The sequence below is a fragment of the Meles meles genome, chromosome 20 (assembly GCF_922984935.1).
Source record: "Meles meles chromosome 20, mMelMel3.1 paternal haplotype, whole genome shotgun sequence".
NCBI classification, from domain to species: Eukaryota; Metazoa; Chordata; class Mammalia; order Carnivora; family Mustelidae; genus Meles; species Meles meles.
Genome location: NC_060085.1, coordinates 60,835,486 through 60,860,399, shown reverse-complemented (window position 1 = coordinate 60,860,399; position 24,914 = coordinate 60,835,486). Strand labels below are relative to the sequence as shown.

General features: G+C 45.1%; 1 protein-coding gene across 7 annotated transcripts in view; it reads right to left on the bottom strand.

The window, feature by feature from the left end:
- Positions 1-24,914, bottom strand: part of SLC41A3 (solute carrier family 41 member 3) — a 140,782-nt gene that overhangs the window by 96,304 nt on the left and 19,564 nt on the right. For 6 of the 7 annotated variants that reach the window (XM_045992284.1, XM_045992288.1, XM_045992289.1 and 3 more), the window contains one exon: positions 10,964-11,071. The exons of the other annotated variant lie outside the window; for it this stretch is intronic. In XM_045992284.1, the coding sequence (XP_045848240.1) occupies positions 10,964-11,071 (108 nt within the window). The remainder of the gene's footprint in view (positions 1-10,963; positions 11,072-24,914) is intronic. 7 annotated transcript variants of the gene reach the window in all.

The window sequence follows — 24,914 nt, the reverse complement described above, 5'->3', positions numbered from 1 at the left end:
TCCTCAATGGGAAAAAGCTTGCAGCCTTCCCGTTGAGATCAGGAACACGACAAGGATGTCCACTCTCACCACTCTTGTTCAACATAGTATTAGAAGTCCTGCAACGGCAATAGACAACAAAGAGAAATAAAAGGTATCCAAATTGGCAAGGAAGAAGTCAAACTCTCTCTCTTTGCAGATAACATGATTCTTTACATGGAAAACCCCAAAGACTCCACCCCCAAACTACTAGAACTCATACAGCAATTCAGTAACGTGGCAGGATACAAAGTCAATGTACAGAAATCAGTGGCTTTCTTATACACTAACAATGAAAATACAGAAAGGGAAATTAGAGAATTGATTCCATTATAGCACCAAGAGCCATAAGATACCTGGGAATCAACCTAACCAAAGAGGTAAAGGATCTGTACTCGAGGAACTACAGAACACTCATGAAAGAAATTGAAGAAGACACAAAAAGATGGAAGACCGTTCCATGCTCTTGGATTGGAAGAATAAACATTGTTAAAATGTCTATACTGCCTAGAGCAATCTATACTTTTAACGCCATTCCAATCAAAATTCCACCGGTATTTTTCAAAGAGCTGGAGCAAATAATCCTAAAATTTGTACGGAATCAGAAGAGACCCCGAATTGCTAAGGAAATGTTGAAAAACAAAAACAAAACTGGCGGCATCACGTTACCTGATTTCAAGCTTTACTACAAAAAGCTGTGATCACCAAGACAGTGTGGTACTGGCATAAAAACAGACACATTGACCAGTGGAACAGAGTAGAGAGCCCACATCTGCACCCTCAACTCTATGGTTAAATCATCTTCGACAAAACAGGAAAAAATATTCAATGGAAAAAAGACAGTCTCTTCAATAAATGGTGCTGGGAAAACTGAACAGCGATATGTAGAAGAATGAAACTCAACCATTCTCTTACACCGTACACAAAGATAAACTCGAAATGGATAAAAGACCTCAACGTGAGACAGGAATCCATCAGAATACTAGAGAAGAACATAGGCAGTAACCTCTTCGATATCAGCCACAGCAAGTTCTTTCAAGATATGTCTCCAAAGGCAAAGGAAACAAAAGTGAAAATGAACTTTTGGGACTTCATCAAGATCAAAAGCTTCTGCACAGCAACGGAAACAGTCAACAAAACAAAGGCAACCCACGGAATGGGAGAAGATATTTGCAAATGACAACACAGACAAAAGGTTGATATCCAGGATCTATAAAGAACTCCTCAAACTCAACACACACAAAACAGAGAATCATATCAAAAAATGGGCAGAAGATATGAACAGACACTTCTCCAATGAGGACATACAAATGGCTATCAGACACATGAAAAAATGCTCATCATCACTAGCCATCAGGGAGATTTAAATTAAAACTACATTGAGATACCACCTGACACCAGTTAGAATGGCCAAAATTAGCAAGACAGGAAACAACGTGTGTTGGAGAGGATGTGGAGAAAGGGGAACCCTCTTACACTGTTGGTGGGAATGCAAGTTGGTGCAGCCACTTTGGAGAACAATGTGGAGATTCCTCAAGAAATTAAGAAGAGAGCTTCCCTATGACCCTGCAATTGCACTGCTGGGTATTTACCCCAAAGATACAGATGTAATGAAAAGAAGAGCTATCTGTACCCCAATGTTTATTGCAGCAATGGTCACGGTCGCCAAACTGTGGAAAGAACCAAGATGCCCTTCAATGGATGAATGGATAAGGAAGATGTGGTACATATACACAATGGAGTATTATGCCTCCATCAGAAAGGATGAATACCCAACTTTTGTAGCAACATGGACGGGACTGGAAGAGATTATGCTGAGCGAAATAAGTCAAGTAGAGAGAGTCAAGTATCATATGGTCTCACTTATTTGTGGACTATAACAAAGAACACGGTGGACATGGGGAGATGGAGAGGAGAGGGAGTTGAGGGAATCTGGAAGGGGAAGTGAACCATGAGAAACTATGGACTCTGAAAAACCACCAGAGGGTTTTGAAGGGGCGGGGGGGTGGTGGGAGGTTGAGGAACCAGGTGGTGTGTAATAGGGAGGACACATACTGCATGGAGCACTGGGTGTGGTGCAAAAACAATGAACACTGTTACGCTGAAAATAAATAAATAAATAAATAAATAAATAAATAATCACAATGATAGGGGCTCCTGGGTGGCTCAGTGGGTTAAGCCTCTGACTTCAGCTCAGATCATGATCCCAGGGTCCTGGGATCAAGCCCCGCATTGGGCTCTCTGCTCAGCGCAGTGCCTGCTTCCCCTCTCTCTCTGCCTACTTGTGATATCTCTTTCTCTGAGTTAAATAAATAAAATCGTTTTTAAAAAATCACAATGGTAATTTTTTTCTGCCAAAAAAAAAAAAAATCCCTTAAAAAACACTAATGAAATTTCAAGGAAATGCATGTAGCCAAAATAACCTGAAAAATGAAAGACAAAGTTGGAGGATTCAAACTCCATACTTTTCAAACATATTATAAAGTTGAAGTAATCAAAACAGTGTGGTATTTGCATAAAGACACATATAGATCAAGGGAATGGACTGGAGAACCCAGTAATAAACCTTCACATATATGGTCAAAAAATATTCAACAGGGATGCCACAAGCATTCAGTGGGGGAAAGGACAATCTTTTCAACAAATCATGCTGGAAAAACTGGATATCCACATGCAAAAAAAAAAAAAAATGAAGTTGGAAACAGCTTCAGGAGAATAGGTGTTATTTCTTCTTTGAAAGGTTGGTAGAATTCCCCCACGGAATCCATCAGGTCCTGGGCTCTTGTTTTTTGGGGAGGTTTTTGACCACTGCTTCAATCTCATTACTAGATATTGGTCTATTCAGGTTGTCAATTTATTCCTGGTTCAATTTTGGGAGTTTATAGTTTTCCAGGAATGCATCCATTTCATCTAGGTTGCTTAGCTTATTGGCATATAACTGTTGATAATAACTTTTGATGATTGTTTCTACTTCCTTGGTGTAGGTTGTGATCTCTCCCTTTTCATTCATAATTTTATTAGTTTGGTCTTTCTTTCTTTTCTTTTGGGTTAGTGTGGCCAATGGTTTATTGATTTTTTTTTTTTTTTTAGATTTTACTTATTTATTTTACAGACAGAGATTACAAGTAGGCAGAGAGGCAGGCAGAGAGAGAGAGAGGAGGAGGAAGCAGGCTCCCAGCTGAGCAGAGAGCCCGATGTGGGGCTCGATCCCAAGACTCTGGGATCATGACCTGAGCCAAAGGCAGAGGCTTTAAACCACTGAACCACCCAGGCGCCCCAATGGTTTATCGATCTTATTGATTCTTTCAAAAAACCAGCCTCTAGTTTCATACATTCTACTGTATCTCTGGTTTCTATCTCATTGATCTCTGCTCCAATCTTGATTATTTCCCTTCTTATGTGTGGAGTTGGTTTAATTTGTTGTTGATTCTCCAGTTCTTTAAGGTGTAGAGACAGCTGGTGTATTCTGGATTTTTCAATTTTTTTGAGGGAGACTTGGATAGCTATGTATTTCTCCCTTAGAACCACCTTTGCTGTATCCCATAGGTTTTGGACTGTAGTGTCTTCATTCTCGTCAGTTTCCATGTAAGAGTAGACAGCCCAGATATGCACTCTCAACACTATGGTCAAATAGTCTTCGACAAAGCAGGAAAAAATATACAGTGGAAAAAAGACAGTCTCTTCAATAAATGGTGCTGGGAAAACTGGACAGCTATATATAGAAGAATGAAACTCGACCATTCTCTTACACCATACACAAAGATAAACTCGAAATGGATAAAAGACCTCAACGTGAGACAGGAATCCATCAGAATCCTAGAGGAGAACATAGGCAGTAACTCTTCGACATCAGCCACAGCAAGGTCTTTCAAGATATATCTCCAAAGGCAAAGGAAACAAAAACAAAAATGAACTTTTGGGACTTAATCAAGATCAAGAGCTTCTGTACAGCAAAGGAAACAGTCAACAAAACAAAAAGGCAACCCACGGAATGGGAGAAGATATTTGCAAATGACAGTACAGACAAAAGTTTAATATCCAGGATCTATAAAGAACTCCTCAAACTCAACACACACAGAACAGATAATCATGTCAAAAATTGGGCAGAAGATATGAACAGACACTTCTCCAATGAAGACATACAAATGGCTAACAGACACATGAAAAAATGTTCATCATCACTAGCCATCAGGGAGATTCAAATTAAAACCACATTGAGATATCACCTTACACCAGTTAGAATGGCAAAAATTAGCAAGACAGGAAACAACGTGTTTTGGAGAGGATGTGGAGAAAGGGGAACCCTCTAACACTGTTGGTGGGAATGAAAGTTGGTGCAGCCACTTGGGAGAACAGTATGGAGATTCCTTAAGAAATCAAAAATAGAGCTTCCCTATGAACCTGCAATTGCACTACTGGGTATTTACCTCAAAGATACAGATGTAGTGGAAAGAAGGGCCATCTGTACCCCAATGTTTACAGCAGCAATGGCCACGGTCGCCAAACTGTGGAAAGAGCCAAGATGCCTTTCAAAGGACGAATGGATAAGGAAGATGTGGTCCATATACACGATGGAGTATTACGCCGCCATTAGAAAGGATGAATACCCAACTTTTGTAGCAACATGGACGGGATTGGAAGAGATTATGCTGAGTGAAATAAGTCAAACAAAGAGAGTCAATTATCCTATGGTTTCACTTATTTGTGGAGCATAACAAATAACATGGAGGACATGGGGAGATGGAGAGGAGGAGGGAGTTGAGGGAAATTGGAAGGGGAAGTGAACCATGAGAGACTATGGACTCTGAAAAACAACCTGAGGGTTTTGAAGGGGCGTGGGCGGGGGTGGAAGGTTGGAGGAGCCTGGTGGTGGGTATTATGGAGGGTACGTATTACATGGAGCACTGGGTGTGGTGCATAAACAATGAATTCTGTTACACTGAAAAGAAATTAAAAAACCACAATGAACTACTGATACAAACAACAAACCAAATGAATGGAACTCAAGGACATTATCACTTAGAAACACTAAGCTCCTCTCAAATGACAAAACTTAAAGTTGGAAAACAGCCAAGTATTTGCCAGGGATTAGGGTGGAAGGAAGGATAGCCTGAGGGAGGTCTTCATGGAGAGGAACAATTCTTATTCCTGATTGTGGTGATGATCACAGGCATCTGCATGTGATAAAATGACAGGAACTCCACATACAGCTTGTGACAATGTCAATGTCCTAGTTTCGTTAATGCACTAAAACAATGTAACATGCAAACACTGAGGGAAAGTGAGAGATGGGTACAAAGGTGGACTCTGTACTATCTTAGCAACTTCCTCTGAATTTATAATTACTTCAAAATAAGTAGAAAAAGAAGCTATGAGAGAACATCCTTGTACTGGTATCTCTGGGTAACTAACTGCTTCTTTAGGATAACCTACCAGAAACAGAATTTCTGAGGTAAAGGGTCTACATATATTTGTAGTTTGAGAAATTGCTCTTCTGAAAAACTACCAAATTACACTTGCTGACATCAGTGTATGACAAGTCTCATCTCCACACAATTGCCAAAAGTGGATACTCACACTCATATTCATCTAAGCCCACTTGATATGCAATAAAGTAGTACTGGTTAATTACTATCCACTGGTGACTAGTATGATTGAGATTTTTTTTCTCTACTGTTTTATGATCTTATATTTTATGTCTTATTTATTTGTGAACATGGATTTATGATTCATGTCCTTTGTTCACTTTTTTAAATTTCTTTTCAGCATAACAGTATTCATTGTTTTTGCACCACACCCAGTGCTCCATGCAATACATGCCCTCCCTATTACCCACCACCTGGTTCCCCAACCTCCCAACCCCCCACCCCTTCAAAACCCTCAGGTTGTTTTTCAGAGTCCATAGTCTCTCATGGTTCACCTCCCCTTCCAATTTCCCTCAACTCCCTTCTCCTCTCCATTTCCTCATGTCCTCCATGTTATTTGTTATGCTCCACAAATAAGTGAAACCATATGATACTTGACTCTCTCTGCTTGACTTATTTCACTCAGCATAATCTCTTCCAGTCCCGTTCATGTTGCTACACAGCAACTTCTTTCAAGATATGTTTCCAAAGGCAAAGGAAACAAAAGCGAAAATGAACTTTTGGGACTTCATCAAGATCAAAAGCTTCTGCACAGCAAAGGAAACAGTCAACAAAACAAAGAGGCAACCCACGGAATGGGAGAAGATATTTGCAAATGACAGTACAGACAAAAGGTTGATATCCAGGATCTATAAAGAACTCCTCAAACTCAACACACACAAAACAGAGAATCATATCAAAATATGGGCAGAAGACATGAACAGACACTTCTCCAATGAAGACATACAAATGGCTATCAGACACATGAAAAAATGCTCATCATCACTAGCCATCAGGGAGACTCAAATTAAAACCACATTGAGATACCACCTCACACCAGTTAGAATGGCCAAAATTAGCAAGACAGGAAACAACGTGTTTTGGAGAGGATGTGGAGAAAGGGGAACCCTCTTACACTGTTGTTAGTAGGAATGCAAGTTAGTGCAGCCACTTTGGAGACCAGTGTGGAGATTCCTCAAGAAATTAAAAATAGAGCTTCCCTATGACCCTGCAATTGCAATGCTGGGTATTTACTCCTTTGTTCATTTTGATTTGAAGGGTTTGTCTTCATAATGATGCATAACAGCTACTTAGAGAGTTGAGGACACCAGAGTGTTAATTTTTATATATTATAACTTCTTCCCTTGTTTGTTATTCCCCATTTAAATTTACACAAGGAGACTGTTATGTAGAATTGTAATAGGGAGGGCACGTTTTGCATGGAGCACTGGGTGTTGTGCAAAAACAATGAATACTGTTATGCTGAAAAAAAATAAATAAAATGGGGAAAAAAAAAAAAAGAATTGTATCCCTCCAAAAGATGTTGAGGTCCTAACCCAGTACGTTAGTATGTGATTTGATTTGGAAATAGGGTTACAGTGATGTCATTAGTTTAGATGAGGTCATAGTGGGGTAAGACAGGTACTGAATCCAGTAAGACTGGTGTCCTTGTGAAAGCGGAAATTTGGACACAGAGTGAATATAGGTAGAATGCCCTGGGACAAAGCAGGGATGGGGGTGATGTGTCTGCAAGCTAAGGAATGCCAAAAGTCTCCAGAAGCTGGGAGAGAGGTCTGGGACAGATTTTCCCTCATGGCCCTCAGAAGGAACTAACCCTGCCACCTTGATCTGGAGTTACAGCCCTCAGAACTGTGAGAAAATCCACCTCTGTTGTTTAAGCCAAGCAGTTTGGTGTTCATTGTTATGGTGGCCCTAGAAAACTAAAACAAATTATTACATTGTTTCCAATGGGTTTTGCATTTGTTCTGCTACTTAAAAAACACTATCACCAGATTCTAAAAATAATGGTGTGTGTCTTCCTGATATCATGCTTCACTTTAAATCATTCAATCTCCTCAGGACGCCTGGGTGGCCCAGTCAGTTAAATGGCTGCCTTCAGCTTAGGTCATGATCCCAGTGTCCTGGAATCAAGTCCCACATCAGGCTCCTTGCTCGGCAGGGAGCTTGCTTTTCCCTCTGCCTCTGCCTGCCACTCTACCTGCCTGTGTGCACTCTCTCTGACAAATAAATAAAAATAAAATCTTTTAAAAAATTATTCAATCTCCTCAACATATATATTGATGAATGACATAAGGAAAAATTAATTCTAAAGAATTAACCAATAATCTCAGCACCATTTATTAATAATTCATCCTTGCTCAGAGCACCTGGATGGCTCAGTTGGTTAAGAGTCGGACTCTTGGACTATGGACTCTGAAAAACAACCTGAGGGTTTTGAAGGGTCAGGGGTGGGAGGTTGGGGGAACAGGTGGTGGGTAATGGGGAGGGCACGTTTTGCATGGAGCACTGGGTGTTGTGCAAAAACAATGAATACTGTTACGCTGAAAAAAAATAAATAAATTAAAAAAAAAAAAAAAAAGAGTCGGACTCTTGGTTTCCACTCAGGCCATGATCTCAAGGTCCTGGGATCGAGCCCCGTGTTGGGCTCCTTGCTCAGGGGGAGTTTGTTTCTCTCTCTAAAATAAATACATAAATCTTTTTTTAAAATTCAACATTTTTCACTGGTTTAAAGTGCTAGTATTCAATAAATTATATTTACATACATCTGAGCTTATTTCTGGATATTCCGTTCTGTTGTAAAATACATTAACTAATACTGGTTACAAAATAGTTTAATTACTATAGTGTTATATTACATTTTAAAATGTGGAAATCGAATTTCACCATTACTATTAGTGTGCTTACTCTTTTTCCTATCAATATTTCCTTAGCTATTCTCACTCACTCACTCGTCCAGATCAACTTTAAAATAACATTATCACCTGTTCTCCTAACTCCCTTTGGCACACTGAGAGTAACTGCATTAACTTTATAAACGAAAACAAGGAAAATTTATAACTTTACAACGCTGGCTTGCCTCATTCAGGAACTTTATATCTCTCTCCAAATTTTTATTTCCCTTTCTAAAGTGTTATTTTATTTGTATAGATCCTGATATCTGCAGCTTCAGTCTGAAGATGTTTTAAAATTAGTTAATGTTTTAAAAGATAACTTTTCTGATTATATTTCATAAATGATGATTTCTAGTGTGTACAGGAGTATATAAATAAACATTTATGTATGTCAATACATATATATATATGTTTTAAATTTCATCTAGGTATTTTGAAATCAGGTCACTTTATTAAGCTTATTTAGTTTCATAGTTTTCTAGTTGCTTTACTTAGATCTTTTCAAGACGAAAACTATATTGATAGCAAATAATGAGTTTTTCTCTTTCCCAATATGGTAGTCTCTTATTTCCTTTTCTTGGCTTATTACAATATCTAAACATCCAGAACAATATAGCTAAAATAAAACAAAATAAATAAAAATATAGAAAAATTATTCTATTCCAAGTTACACTAAGAGTATTTTTAAAAATCATGAATGTGTGTTGAAAACGAAACTTGGGACACCTGGGTGGCTCGGTGGGTTAAAGCCTCTGCCTTTGGCTCAGGTCATGATCCCAGGGTCCTGGAATCGAGCCCCACATTGGGCTCTCTGCTCAGCAGGGAGTCTGCTTCCGCCTCTCTCTCTGCCTACTTGTGATCTCTGTCTGTCAAATAAATAAATAAAATCTTTAAAAAGAAAAAAAAAAAAAGAAAATGAAACTTATCTATAGAGACTAGAGCTGGACCAGGGTTGCCAGGATGGAGTGGTGGGACAGGCTGGGCTGAGCGGATCAGGAGACATCTCCTGAGGAGATGGAAATGTTTTAGATCTTGATTGGGGTGGTAGTTACACAGGGACACAGATCTGTCAAAAGTCACCGGCCTGTATGTTTAAAATTTGTGAGTTTTTATTTTATTAATTTATACCTTAATACAGTGATTTAAACAAAAATACAGAATGGGTGTTGAGTGACCTCAAAAGTTCATTATCATCACATGTGATGATAATGATGTAATTCTCCTTGGACAGATGTCTGTAATGAATTCTACCACTAGTTTTGTTTTCCCTCCATGTTTTATGTATTTTAAACAAATTAGAATGAAGATTTGATCATTGCAGAGAATGTTTAATATGTGGTTAAACACTATGAAATAAAAATGCTAACACATGAAATGCCACCATAGCAGAGGTGGCAAGGAACACTTTTTATCCTCTCAAACACTGACCAATGACATCATACGTGCGCATGTCTGTATCATGTTATCTGCTGCTTAAAACATTTCAATGTCCTTATGGGTCTGTAAGTGATCCAGCCTTACCTGTTGATTCCCTGTTATTGCAGTAACAAATTATCACAAATTTTACGCCTTAAAACAACAGAAATACATTCTCCTACAGTTCTGGAGGCTGAGTCTGAAATGAGTCTTCTGGGGCAAAACTCAGAGTGCCTCTGGAAGCTCTAGGGAGGAATGTGTTCTTCACCTTCTCCAGCAGGTGGAGTCACATTTCTCAGCTCTTCCTCCATCTTCCAATCCCGTAGCAGAGCATCTTCTCTGCCTTGGCTTCCCTCACCTGGCCTTTTCTTCTGAAACTTCCCTGTTCCTTGTGCTGCCACTGAGACCCACCCAGATAATCCAGGATCATCTCCCAGGTCCCTCACATAATCACACCGGCAAAGACCCTGTCCACATAAGAAACCATGCACAGGCCCGATTGATTAGGTTGTGGCTCTTGAGGGGTCATTGTTGGGCTGACCGCCCTTCACCCTCTCTCCAAGCACCCCCTCCCCTCGCCTGCCCTACTCCAGCTACATTGCTCCCCTGTCAGTCTCTTGACCATACCACACTTCCCCTTGCCACAGGCCAGGTTCACACGCTGGTTCACAGGAGGGGAGAGACTGGTCTCTCTCTGCATAACAGAAGGAGAATGTTGGTTCCCAGGATAGCCGGGAGGGCTGGGACAAGCAACAAGGTGAGAACAGTGTGAGCCACAGAGCCCTGAGAAGACCCCTCTGCTGATGGAACATTCAAGGAAACATTCTAGAGAACAAAATTCTCCAGAGAGGTGGGTTTCATATTGATTCAAACCCCCTCTCTCCTCTCCCAAACCCTCCAGCCAGCCTGTGCTGCTCATTACAGCTTGTATGTGAATGTGTGGAGCTGGACTCGGGGGACACAGAGCAGCACCTGACACCGGGGCTAGAGGAGAAACCAAGGGTACAGGGTGCTGGGCCTGGCCGTGGAAAAAGAGGTTGGCATACTGGGAGGAGTGACCAGGTGGAGCATCGTGATGGAACAGAACCTCACGACACTCATTTTTCCAGAATTCAATCCATTGGCTAACAAGCTATGAGGGGAGCCTGGGAGGTGCCCACGGATCCATCCCTTCAGGAGGCACGTGGCCCAGATGCTCAGTTATCGACTTACAGCTGTGGAGAGTCGTGACGCCAGCATCATTTCCAGGTTCCCCTTCAGGCCCACTAGGGGCGGCACCAATGTCAATAGATCTTTAACCTCCACAAACACCGGCCAGTGCTGGTGGGGAAAGAATAGGAGATCAATCCAAGTACACATACTGGCACATCTTCGAAATTTCTCAAAAGAAGGTATGACAAGTTACTTCTCATGAATAAGACTAAGTACTTTCTTAAATGGCTTTAAATTAAATGCAGAAGAAGGAAGCCATGAAAACTTCTGAATACTGAATAGTGAACAGCACTTGTGGCCTCGGGATAGTCCCCTTCTTTCTCCAGCCTTCAGCAGCTGGGAAAACTGGGGGCCAAGCTGGGGTCCAAGGCTGACTGGGTCCAGCCTGCAAACACGCTGTGTCCAGTGTGGCCCATGTGTTTCTAGCAAAGGGAACGAGTCACCAATTTCAGAGCTGGGAGATTTGAATAAGAGAGCTGGCAAGACCAGCTAGGACCAAGGAGTGGCTCTGCTCTACCGTGGACACTGATTCTCAGGTGGCCCCAAGACACCAAGGCCAAGTGGCCCCAGAGCATCACGTATGGGCTCTGGAATTGTCAAAATAGACAGACTATGTCTCTATCCAGGTCCTATCAAGTGTAAAATATTAAAAATTAAAAAAGGGTCCCTGCGTCACTCAGTCAGTTAAGCATCTGCCTTTGCCTCAGGTCATGATCCTGGGGTCCTGGGATCGAGTCCCACATCTGGCTCCCTACTCTGTGGGGAGTCTGCTTCTCTGTCCCTCCACACCTCATGCTAATGCTCTCCCTCTTGTTTCTCACTCACTCTTGCTCTACCTTGAATAAATAAATAAAATATTCAAAAATAAAAGAAAATAAAAAAGAATGAAAGGGCACATAAAGAAAATTGGAAGGGAAAAAACTTACTTGTGAAGTGAAAATTTCTACCTATTTATATGCAATTATATTGCCTGTGCCTCCTCCACCAATTTTCAATACCCATCTGGTACCAGGGACTTAATTTAACTCTCTGGCCCCTATAGATATCTGTGATCCCTACATTAAAGGTTCCTCTTAGTTTTAGAATTCTAGACCTAAAAAAACCCTCCTACCTTGTCAGCTAGGAGGCAGGAGGCCTGGGGTCTGGTCCCTGTTCCCTGAGACTGAAGATGTATGAATCCACTTACTAGGGGCCCCGAAGAGTCATCCAAAGCAGCCCAACAGAACATCTCACAGGGCCTGAAGTGAAAGGGGTCGGGCCTCCTTCAGGTACTCAGATGGACAAAGAGCACCCATGGCTGATGGCTCCCTTTCTCCTCTCACCTTAACTTCAAAACTGGGGCATTCAGAATCCATTCCCAGCTCTGATGGAGTGAGGAGTCTGCTTTCCCCTAAAAGTTCAGAAGAGGACTGTGTCCCCAGGCAAGGAGGTGTTCCCATGGTCTCTCGGCAGCCTCCTGCAGCTCTCGGTCTTCCAGAAGTATCCAGCCCCAGTCCCCTGTGCAGCTGTCCTATCAGTGCACCACATCCCATCCAGAGAGGTCAGTCTGCCATCCAGTTCCTGGAAGGGCCCTCCTCCCTGGCCTCTGGTCTCCCCTGAGACTGACCTCCTATACTCCAAGCCTCCTTCTACCTCCCGGAAAGCTGACTGCTCCCAAGCACTTTCTTTTTGGCTGACACACAAATCCGAGTACCTGCCGACTCAAAAGTAAAAATAAATCCCTTCTCTCAGCATATCCTGCCATAGAAGGCTCACCAACACCCACACAACTCCTTGGTACTCAGCATACAATTCGAGCAGTGCAAACCGGTCCCCTCACTGTCTGTCCAGCACCCTGACCATGGCCGTGTACCACTCCTCACTTCTTGCAAATGCCTAGTCACTCAACTATATCTCTGCACACACTGATCCCTTTGCTTGGAATGACTGCTGTCTCTCACATCATCCTAGAAGCTGTTAGAGTATCCTTTAAGGTCCAACTCCTGCTGTCCTGCTAACTACAGATTCTTTGATCCCTCTAGGAAGAATGAGTCATTCCCTCTTTCTTCACAGGCAAATGTCTGCTCACTACCTCCGCTCCTGGACATGTGTTTGTGGGATGATCAGACGAGCGCCTGCCTCATCTCGCTGGGAAACAAATGACAGGAAGGCAAGGATAGGCTCGTTTCTGCTCACCTCTGCACCTCCAAGGCCCAAGAGCAGCTGGTACAGAATTCAACAAAATATGCAGAGTGAATAAATGAAGAACAAGAAGAATGAATGAATTCATCTAACCTACTCTGCACATGGCTACATCCTATCTGCTTCATGTCTGATTCAGTGAAGAAAGACCACATACACTCTAACAATTAAAACCACTGTCATTGCCCCTGGGTGCACTCCCATAAGGTCTGAAGGACACACATGATGTAATAATAGAGGCTTCCTCCACAAATAAACTGAGATTGAGGCTTAACCTCAACTGCGATATTTATTTCGTAAAAAATAAAATATTTATACTTTTCTTGTGTAACAAAAAGATAATTAAAAAAAAAAAAAAAAGAACTGATACTCTGGCCACTTAGTGGGCCTCAATCCCTGGACCCAATGACAGGCTGAACTCACACACCATAAACAGAGAACCCAGATCCCTGGCCCCAAATCTAGAGGAGATAAAACCAGCACCTGGCCAGTGCCCTTAGGGCCAGCCCACTGTGCCAGGGACATCCCCAGGGCACACCTGCCAGGCAGACATCCTTGCTGCAGGCTCATAAGCCCTGAGGCCCTGACATGCAGCAGCCTGGAAATAGCTGGAGGCAGGTCACCCTCTTGTGTTGTGGGACTACCCTGTAAACAGTGCTGGCAAGGCTGCCTCCTGCACCACTGAGTGGCCATGATCAGGGAGGTGCTGGTGCACACGTAGGAGCCATGGAAAGCTGAGTGTCCTTGAACTTCACTGTACCTGGGAGGCACTGCACGTATGTAAATTGGGAAGAAGGAATGAGGTGTATCTCCTAGATATGTTTCCAGTTTTTCCCAGCTGCTGGGTCTCCCAAAGCTGGAGGACTCAAGGCCTGGATTTGCAGACAGTCTTCCCCCTGCATGCTCTGGGCCTGCTTCCCAAGACACACCTTTTACTGCATGCTTGCCTCCCAGATGGCATCTTAACACAGAGGTCCAGAAAGGTGTTCTGTCCTCTGGCTGTACTTCCCCCTGGACTGGCCTTCTGCACCACCACTGCTGATGGTCAGGCACAATCTTCTGTCTTCCCCCCACATGCCACTGAATCTTCTGGACTCTTCCAAGATCCCCCCCCCCCCCAGGCATTGATCAATATTCTCCCAGCCTGCGGCAACTAAGGGACATGCAATGCAGTGGAGGGCTGAAACCCATGCTCCGTAAGAAGTCATGGAAAGTCAAAAAGGAGAAACCCAGGGCAGAGTCTTTCTCCACAGTATCCCCAGGAGGGTCTTAGGGAAGGCGCGAGACACCACTGCAGCAGCTGAAGCTCTGAGGTGGGAGAGACGGGTATACAGGTTGCAAGCCCCCAAGTGAATGCTTTCTTTTTTTTCTTTGTATTTTTTTATTTGTTTATTTTCAGCATAACAGTATTCATTGGTTTTGCACCACACCCAGTGCTCCATGCAATACGTGCCCTCCCTATTACCCACCACCTGGTTCCCCAACCTCCCACCCCCCCCACCCCTTCAAAAGCCTCAGGTTGTTTTTCAGAGTCCATAGTCTCTCATGGTTCATCTCCCCTTCCAGTTTCCTTCAACTCCCCTCTCCTCTCCATCTCCCCATGTCCTCCATGTTCTTTGTTATGCTCCACAAATAAGTGAGACCATATGATATTTGGCTCTCTCTGCTTGACTTATTTCACTCAGCATAATCTCTTCCAGTCCCGTCCATGTTGCTACAAAAGTTGGGTAGTCATCCTTTCTGATGGAGGCATCATACAAGTGAATGCTTTCTAATGGTACTGGCCAATACACAACGGGCTGTCCCGGACCCAGGAGGGCTGAACGTGTTGTCTGGCCAGGCAAGTGGAGGCCAGCTAGGAGGCATCATGAGCCTCATCCAGAGACTGGGAGACAGCCATCAGGAAGGAGATGCTGGGTCCAATTGAGAAAGACACACACTAGCTGGGATGTCCCCACAGGCTGCAAAACTAAATGTAAACTTAGTATCACTGACTAAAAACATATCATCATGTAGTATGATCCCATAAGTTCTTGACGGATACACACCAAAACACTGACAGATTATGGGCACCCTCTCTTCTTCACTTACATATATTGTCTAAAATCAGAATAACTCCATAAAAACGTTCAGGCAGACAAAGCAAACCCTCAGTGATTCAAATAGCATTACCTGAGCCAATCCCAGGGCATAAACAGACCAGGAGAAGTGAGTGCTAGAGTGTGTGCTCACCCGAGGGCCTCCCGCAAATGCTAATACCCAAAAGAGACCACTACTTCCCTGTGCTTGCTCGGACACCAGCCCAGGCTTTGGACAGAGATTCTGGGGGCTGGAGGAAAGAGCCCCATTACCCTCGGGGCCACAACATGAGGCATACTTGGGCGCCCATCCTCACCATCCTGTGACACACCTGCATTCATTCACCCTGTCTGGGGAGGCTGATGTAGGGAAAGCTTAATGAATTCCCTCAGGTAGTGAGTCATGGCAGAGGATCTGAGCCCCTCCAGGCCCTGCCTGATGAACCTGCATCCCTTGGAAGGAAAATGGTTTTAATTCCCCAGGCTAACATGTGTGGGCTGACCTTGGAGGGAGTCATCAGAAGCTTCTACGGTTCTCGGACCTGGAGTCCCTGGAGGAATCTCCAGGGGGCACCACTGAGCCCGCGACTCCCGGGCATTGGGCCAGGCTCAGGGTTGCAGCCCCACTCAGGGCCTCTGCTGTCCTCCACCCTGTCCTATCTGCGATGCCCAGAGAGCCTGATTCCCCTCTCCCTCCACCCAGGGCCCCACGCTGGCACTCATATGCCCAGTACGCACTTGGATGGTGTTCATCACCAGGCCGGCTGTCAACATGCCCACGCCGGAGAGGAGAATGGGCACCACGATCTGGCAAATGATAGTGAAGATAGTCTCAGGCCAGACCCCGTGGGGGGAGCGGGTGAGCTCACAGCTGAAGCCTCGCAGCTTCTTGCCCTGGAAGCGAAACTCCAGATTCAGCTGGGTGACCACCATGGTCAGGCCGTGAACTACATGGGCAGGAGCAAAAAGTCCAGGTCTGTCCTCTGTCCTCCTTGCACACACCAGGATACGTTTCCTAAGAGGTCCACACAGGTAATGTTGCCAGTGTCCTGAGCTGTTGAAAGGCTCCCTTACAGCCCCTCAGCCAAGGGCGAGAGCAAGCAAGGAACAAAGGCCAGTGTGACTCAGAGCCTCGTTTGGGGCCTTGGCAAGCTCCTCCTGTCCGTGCACTCCCCGCGGATCAGGCTCTCCTCAGAGTGGCTGCTGTGCCAGCCGGGACCGCCCTCAACTGACTATCACGAGGAGACTCACAGTCTCTCTCGGTGACCTTGAGAGCATCCAGCCAATGCTGGCTTGGGCTGGACCCAGGGAGACAGAGCTGCACAAGACCTGGCCTTGGTAAGGGCTGCAAAAAATCCTGCCCGCCTCTGCACACACACCCCAGGCTGCTTCTACTTTCGGAAGACACGGTCTGGAGAAATCTCAGCATAAAGGACCCACTTCTACAGGCTCCTGAGGAGTCCATTGCTCAAGGTCAAGAGGGCTGCAGATACCCAAGAAAGAAGCCTTGTCCTACATTCACCTTGACTTCAGAGTTGAATGGCTCACGGCCATATGAAGAAGCTGTATTCACAAAGGAAACACAGTACTGTTCTCTCACAAGGGCCCAGAAGGCTTATAAACATGCTTCGAAAGGGACCCCCCCACTTCCTGTACCCTGACTGTCCCAACCCAGAGAATTCACTGGGACATCACCTCTGACTGCCAGAGATTCTATGGTTGGGGGTGTCTGTGCATTCCCCATGTACCAGGGGTGGAATAGCAGGCCTGAGGGCTGGCTGGAACAACGGCCAAGGCCACAATGGAAAGAAACCCAAAGTCAGAAGTACACTCACCTACTGACCAGGGAAGACTTCACCTGGATCAGGCCCTTGATCTGGGCTTCAACTTCTGATCCTGTTCCTCTCAGGCAATTTAGCTAGTTCCTCTGTGTTGAATAGTCTATCCCATTCTCAGATCCCATCCCATTAGCCTGGAGTTCATGGTCCTCACCAATCTAGATCCTATGGACTTCCTCTAGCCCATCCACCTCCTCACCAACTCCAGCTAACGTTCTCTGACAATTGTCTCCCTCAAGCCCCAGATACTCCTCTCTCTGCATCTGTCCTCACACAATTCATTGACTCATTCATTCAACAGGTATTTTTAAGCCTTTCCTTGGAGCCAGTCATAATGAGCTCTAACCTTCTCAGGCATTCCTCCCTTTGATTTGTGAAAAGAAACCAAGCCAGTCTGGTTTCTGAGAGACTGAGTCTCTGCTTCTCATCTCTTGAAATGCTCATGCTTGCAACCCAGACACCTTACTGTGAGGAGCCCAAGTGGTCACATGGAGAGGCCCCCTATGGGTGTTCCCGCTGTAATTCCAGGTAACAGCCAGCAGTAACTGTCATGTCACATAGTGAGCTAGCCTGTGTTGCACACAACACACAGCAAGCCACCGCAGCAGACACAGCAGCAGACCAGACATCCATTCTCACGAAGCTCTACCCAAACTGCAGATTCATGATCTAACTGAATGACTGGCTTGAAATAAGCCACTAAATTTGGGTGTGGTGTGCGGCATGGCAATAGGTAACAGGGACATCTGGGGAGCCTTGTCCCCACTCTATTTTTCTCATCTCAGATAAACTAACAATTACCAAGCTTCCCTGAGTTCGCAGACTCTGTGTAACTCCCATGTAACTCAATCAGTCCTCCATGACCATCCCTTCCAACCCCTCTCCCAAGCCTCCTGCCTCAGTGAATGGTTCTGTCAGAAACCCAAAACCCACTCCGATCGCCCATCCCCCAACCACCTCAACACCACACCCTATCTGCTCGTCCCCATGTCTTTGCCATGCCCGTCCCCTCCTCTCCAGCTCATGGACACCACCTTCAGCAGGGCCCTTAGTACCTCCTAACCCATCTGTCCACCAGAAATAATGCATGCTTTTCACATTCACATTTTACATTACATCTCCAAGTCACCTGCTTGCCCAAATATCCTCAAGAGCTGTCAGCTCATTACCTGAGAAAGTTGAGATTTTGCGGCCACACATTCAAGGTCCCTCGCAATCTGGGGTGGGGAGCATCCATTTGAGGCCTGTCTCTTTCTAGAACATAGTCATATACCACACAGCCTAGAGGAACTTCCCATGGACCCTCACGTGGGCCGTGCCTATGTTCACACCACTCTTTCTGCAGGTTCCACACACTGCTCAGACTGAACTCCTGCCAAACCTCAGGGCCAGCTGAAGGGCCTCCTCGTCTTTGAGGCCATCACAGTTTCCTGGACAGAGCCTGACATCTTGCCCAGGATTCCCAAGCTCTTTTTCTGAACCCCTCTGAAGGCAAGCCCACACTTGCTGGGTGGCAACATGAAATGCACACATATCGACTCTTCCGTCCTGGAGTGACCTCCCCTCAAGATGGAGTCAGGCTGACTCACTGTTGCAATCCTCAGAGGGGAAAGCATTCATTCATTTACTCCCCAAATTAGTACTGAGGGCCTAGTATTTGCCAGACTCATGGTCTAAGTGTCATGGTGCATCTGTTAGCTGAAAGACACATGCTTAAGCTTTCTACTATGGCAACCAATCCTAAAATTGAAAATGCAATTATGATCTGTGATAAGTGCTCTGAAGGAAACCCAAGGAACGGGAGCAGAGATAAGGACCAAACAACCACACAGCACCAAGACCTGCAAATGAATGAATAAATGAAGGAAGGAAAGAGCTTCGCTCCCTTGTGTAGCCGTCTGTGCTCCTCAATGCCCTTTCATGCTGAATCATTTCACGTTCAGTCCACCACCAGACTCACAAAGTATCCTTAGGATGTTCCCCAGGAAGCACAACCTTCTGTTTTTGCAGACGAGAAATCAAAGGCCCAATAGGCACATGACAAAATGCTTCCCATCACTCGCCATCAGGGAAATACAAATCAAAACCACAATGAAATGCTACCTCACACCAGTCAGAATGGCTAAAATTAGCAAGCCAAGAAGTGACAGGTGTTGCTGAGGATGTAAGAAAGGGGAACCCTCTTACACTGTTGGTGCGAATGCAAGCTGGTGCAGCTGCTCTGGAAAACAGTGTGGAGGTTCCTCAAGAAGTTAAAAATACAACTACCCTACGACCCGGCAATTGCACTACTGGGTATTTACTGCAAAGATACAGATGTAGTGAAAAGAAGGGCCATCTGTACCCCAATGTTCACAGCAGCAATGTCCACAATAGACAAACTGGGAAGAGCTGAGATGCCCTTTAACAGATAAATGGATAAAGAAGATCTTGTTCATATCTACAAGGGAATATGACTCAGCCATCAGAAAGGATGAATATCTATCATTTACCTCGGCAGGGATGAAACTGGAGATATAACGCTAAGTGAATAAGTCAAGCAGAGAAAGACAATTATTATATACTTTCATTCATATGTGGAACATATGAAATAGCGCAGAGGATCATAGAAGGGGTGAAAAACGGAATGGGAAGAAAGCAGAGAGGCAGATAAACCATGAGAACTCTTGACTCTGGGAACAAACTGAGGATTGCTGGAGGGGAGGGGAAGGAGGAATGGGGGAGTTGGGTGATGAGCATTAAGGAGGGCACGTGTTGTGATGAGCACTGGGTTTTATAGGCAACAAGTGAATCACTGAACACTACATCAAAAACTAATATGCTGGCTAATTGAATTTAAATTTAAAAAACAAAAAAGGAGATTGAAGGCCCTAGAGGGTTTGCTGAAGATCATCACACGTCAGTACCAGAGGCAGGACTAAGACCCTGACTCCCAGTGCAGACCGCCTCCACCGCCCTCCCTGTGGTCCACTCCTTGCCCTTCTCCCATCTGCTGCTGCCTGCCATCTGTGGTTTGGATCCCTGTGTTCCAGCAAGAGTCCGAACCAGCAGAAGGCAGAGAGAAATGGCATGTTTTTGGGAAAGGAGTTGCAGAAGTTAGCTGGTTTACAACAGAACAGCTCGGAGCTAGCCTGCTTTCTCTGAACACTGATCACACTGCTCCCATGACACCAAGCTGGAGGGACCCCCAACAAGTTGTCACTTTATTATGATTTCTTTATACTTTTGAATTTGGTCAAACATCATAATACAATGTAAAATTATACACAGTGGGCCCTTGAACCATTCTCATCAGTACAGAAGATATGGAAATAGACAATCATTTGTATAATTTCACAGAGAAAGAGATTTCTGATTATGCAGTTCTTAATCATTATGAAAATGTTTTTCATTTCTGTTTAAAAAAGCAAATGAGAAATTAACATAAACCCACATAGCAGTGAACACAAGCAGTGAAAGTTCAGAAGGATATACATCAAGATGCTAAAAGTGACTGCTTCTGAATGGTAGAGTTAAAAGTGACAGTGGGAAGCCTGCTTCTCCCTCTCCCACTTTTCCTGCTCCTGTTCCCTCTCTCGCTGTGTCTCTGTCAAGTAATAAATAAAATCTTTTTAAAAAGTGACTTTTATTGTATAATTTTCTGTACATTCTATTGTGATCACTTGCTTTCATAATCATCAAAACATAAATTGTCACCAAAAATAAATAAAAGATGTCATTACATGAAACACTTTCCTGTGCTATTTGAGAACAAAATCTGTCAACCTGGTTTATTAGGTTACCAGCCAAAAAATCAAGACTGTGATTTTAAAAATAGCTCAGTACACAGTAGAAAATCTCAAAGAGCTTGAGCTAGATTCTGGGGCTGCCCTAGGCAGTGGGGTAGAATCCGGGTCAAACATCAGGTGGTTTCCTGGGTGACCCTGAACAAGTCCCTGCCCGTTTGGGCCTCTAACTTCTAATCATGAGGGGTGGGACACCATCAATGCTTTTCAGTCTATTCTGCCATCAGAACGACCTGAAAGCTGCAACTCAGACCCAGGCACAGATCAATGAATCAGGATCCCCAGGCCTACAGCATGAATCCCTCACCCATTCCAATACCCTCAATTTTTAGGGGTTGTGTCTTTGTAGCACAATTAGGAGTGCCTGCAGTGGGTGGGCAGAGGGTTTTGGAATGCACACCGCCATTCTTAGCTTTCGTTTCTGATTCTTCAGCGGGAACTGGTTATCTTCCCAGCAGCGCACCTTCCAAATGGCCTCCTATTCCTTTCATGGTCACCTTGAGCCTGGGCTGGTTCTGAACCCAATGGTCATGCTTAAAAGACCTGAATTCTTCCCCATCTTGTTAAGGTCTCAGAGATCAAGCCAATTATATTTCAATAACAGGAGGGGTTCTCCTATATTTCCTGCTTCTGCTGAGGCTAGCAGAACCCACACACAGGTGAAAACATAGATCCAGAGCACGCCCTCCCACCCGGGGCCAACTAATGTCATGCATGATCTTCCCAGGCAGCTCCCTTGTGTCACTCAGGCCTCACTCTAACCTCTAGTCCTCAGGCCTCCTCTTGCCTCCCCCTCTGAGTCTGAGGCACAGCTATTGTCTTCATACCCCTTTCTGCTGTCCAACACTGTCTTGTGCATCTGCTGTCTGTCCCTCCCTGCTTGGATGTGATGCTGTGAGAGTGGGGCCTGGTTGTTGGCTCCTCCATAGCATCCAGGACAGTGCTGCTCTGTCTGTCTGTCTGTCTATTTCTCTCTCTCTCTCTCTCTCTCTCTCTCTCTCTCTCTCTCACACACACACATACATACACACGTGCACATGGCATGAATGAGTGAACAAATGAACAAATAAACAGAATCATAGAATCAAAAAGAGAAAAAGAAACCCCATCAGCCTTCTATAGGTTGAGTGCTGTAAGGCCCAAAATTAATGAAGATTTGCTGTCTTGACATATGGTGAAACCAGGAGGGCCTCAAATGATCTAACTGCAACTTCTCTTCCCCACTCTGCTCCAACAGACAAGGTCCTCTAATCAAGCAACTCTCCTTATCAAGGGGACCAGGCACAGTTCCTGCTTATCCTTGAGCAGGCGGTTTTAGTTCCTGCCAGTCCACACCTTCCCATGGGAACCAGGGGCACCTCCTTCTACTGTTACTACAAAGACTGCCTCCTGGAGCTCCTGGCAGTTCACTCTGCTCCCCAGTGCAACCCTGTGTGTCTCTGGGTGGTAGGCAGTGTCCTCCTCCCCCAGGTTGTGAGTACGTGTGACTGATAAACTTGGGGATTTCCTTTGTTCAGTGATGGGGTCATCATGTGTTTGGGCCATCTCCATAATGCTATGGTGGGAACCCCTCCATCACCACTGAAGTCAGAATGAGGTGATTCCAACAGTTGGCATCGGAGTAGGACAGCCCAACCCTGGTCAGCTTTCAACAGCTGCTCTTTGCTAACTATCTGCTGACATGACAGGGCTGCCTGGGATGGGAGCTATGAACTGCCAGTCAGCTTGTGCATCAGCCTGCTCTGTATTCTACTCACTGTCTCTCCTGGGCACAGCCACCTCTTCCCATCACCAAGTCAACAACCACTGCCAACTGGCCATATCGCAGTAGGAGGTACCTTGGGGGGGGCAGTCTGTATCTGGCAAGACACTCCTGCCACCTAGTCTGATTTATCAGTTAAATAGCCAAAATAAGATCTCATGAACCCCCCGCTCCCTCATTTATGGAGCTAAAATAGTTAACATAGTCCAGTGTAAGCTAACACAGGGTCTTCAAGGATTAAAACTGATCATACAAGACCTACTTGGTGAAGGACTGATTACCCCCACTGCTTCTTTCAGGTCTAATTTGGCTTGTTTTTAAACCTGGAAAGAATATAAGGTGCCTCAGAGTGCACGACCACAATCTTAATGCCCTGGTTCCATCCTCTGAGGCTCCCACCCAATGTTACTGAGATTACTGACCCCACCCAATCAGCAACCAGGATTTTGCTATTATAGATCTGGCTAATGTGTTCTATTCAGTGCCTATTTCAACAACCTCTTAGGTGCAGCTGACCTTCAACTCTGAATGGACACAGTAGACTTTTCCAGGCTACTCACAGGGTACCTGGACAGCTCTGTCATGCGCAATTTTTGCAGACAACGTCTTAACTGCTTGTGCCTTTCTCAAGGAGCACAGGTCTGACATCACATTACGATGTCTTCCTCCAGGGAGGTTCATGTGACACATTCATTAAGGACATCCAAACACTCAGAAAGGAGCTCACAAAGAGAAGATGGGCCAAGCCAGCCACTCTGGCAAATTCATGAAAATTATTTTGGTAAACCCAGAGCAACTCCATCCTTGACACTGTCAGAACACAGCTACTGACCTCTCAGCACACACACTGGTAATACCAGCCCCAAATCTTTTAGCCCTTTTTGGATTCCAGAGGCAACACAGTGCTCATCTACACATTTTACTTGTACCCATTTATGCTGTCTCTTGCAAAGAAGCCTACCTTGAATGGATACCTCCAACAAAAGGCCCTAAAATCTGCCCCAATTAAAGTCAACAGGCATGGGGTGCCTGGCTGGCTCAGTTGGTTAAGCATCTGCCTTCGGCTCAGGTCATGGTCTTGGGGTCCTGGGAAGGAGCCCTGAATCGGGCTCTGCTCAGCGGGGAAGCCACTTCTCCCTCTCCCTCTGTGCTCTTTCTATCTCTCCCTAATAAATAAATAAAATCTTTAAACAAAAATAAATAAAGTCAACAGGCATTCCCATCAGTGCCTTCAAATACCTCTTCACTGAAAAAGCTTTAGCAACCTCCTCTTATGCTTCCTGGTCTCTGGACCATATATCCGTATGGACACACAGTGCTCAAGGCCTACAGATGTAAGAAAATACCTTCCTTGCCTACACTATACACCAACCAAAAGACACCTGCTGGCCACACACTGGGCTCTCCTGGAAAGAGAGGCTTTCACACACCCTGGCCTGTGACCCTCCATACCCAGCTGCCCATTGAGCCTTGGGAAGCACACCTATTGAGGCTTCCTCAATGCAGAATAGAGTCAAATCTGGTCCCCCTGGCATGTGCCACCTCCAGGAAGAGGTCTCCCCTGCTGTTCCTTGCCAAATGCCACCCACGCCAGAGGAGGTCACCCCTCCCCTGGTCCCCTTGGCTGTGCAGGGAGCCCCCACAACACCAGCTGAGTGAACAGCAATGTAGTCTGTATACGTTATGGGTGGTGTGACCACTGTACTACATGACAGACCTCAGTGGAATGTTTATGTCTCTAATAAAGGACACAACCCACCCAACAGTCAGCAAAAGTGGCCAAACTTTAGAATGCCATTTAACACTGGATGCCCTGGCCAGCCAATGTCCCATCTGCACTCCCACCAACTGCCGAGGCACTGCCCGAGTTGTCCCTTTCAGGATAAGGAAGAACTTGGGGCGCTCTTGCCTCAGAGACACCCCAAATACAAGTCAAAGTCAGGCACAGCTGTCTCCATAGGTAGTAAGGCCACAATCAAGGTGTCACTGGGACATCCCTTGTCTTCCTTGTTGTTCCAACTTACAGACCATGGCCAGGCCCTCCTGGATACGCAGGATACACAATTCTGGCTCCACGGGAAGGGTTCAATAAACTCCCACCTCCCCTGCAGACCCTGAGCAGCCAGTGGGATTGAAAGGTACACTGTTCTCCAACAACTCCTATTTAAGCTACAAGGTAGCAGATGAGCCCCCACTGGGGGGTGGTAGGTTGATTAACCTGGCACTGATTCTAAGCTGGATTCCTGCTCCTGGGGAGACATGCTCCCTGCACCCACAACACAGGCCCAATAAAAGCACTGCCATTAT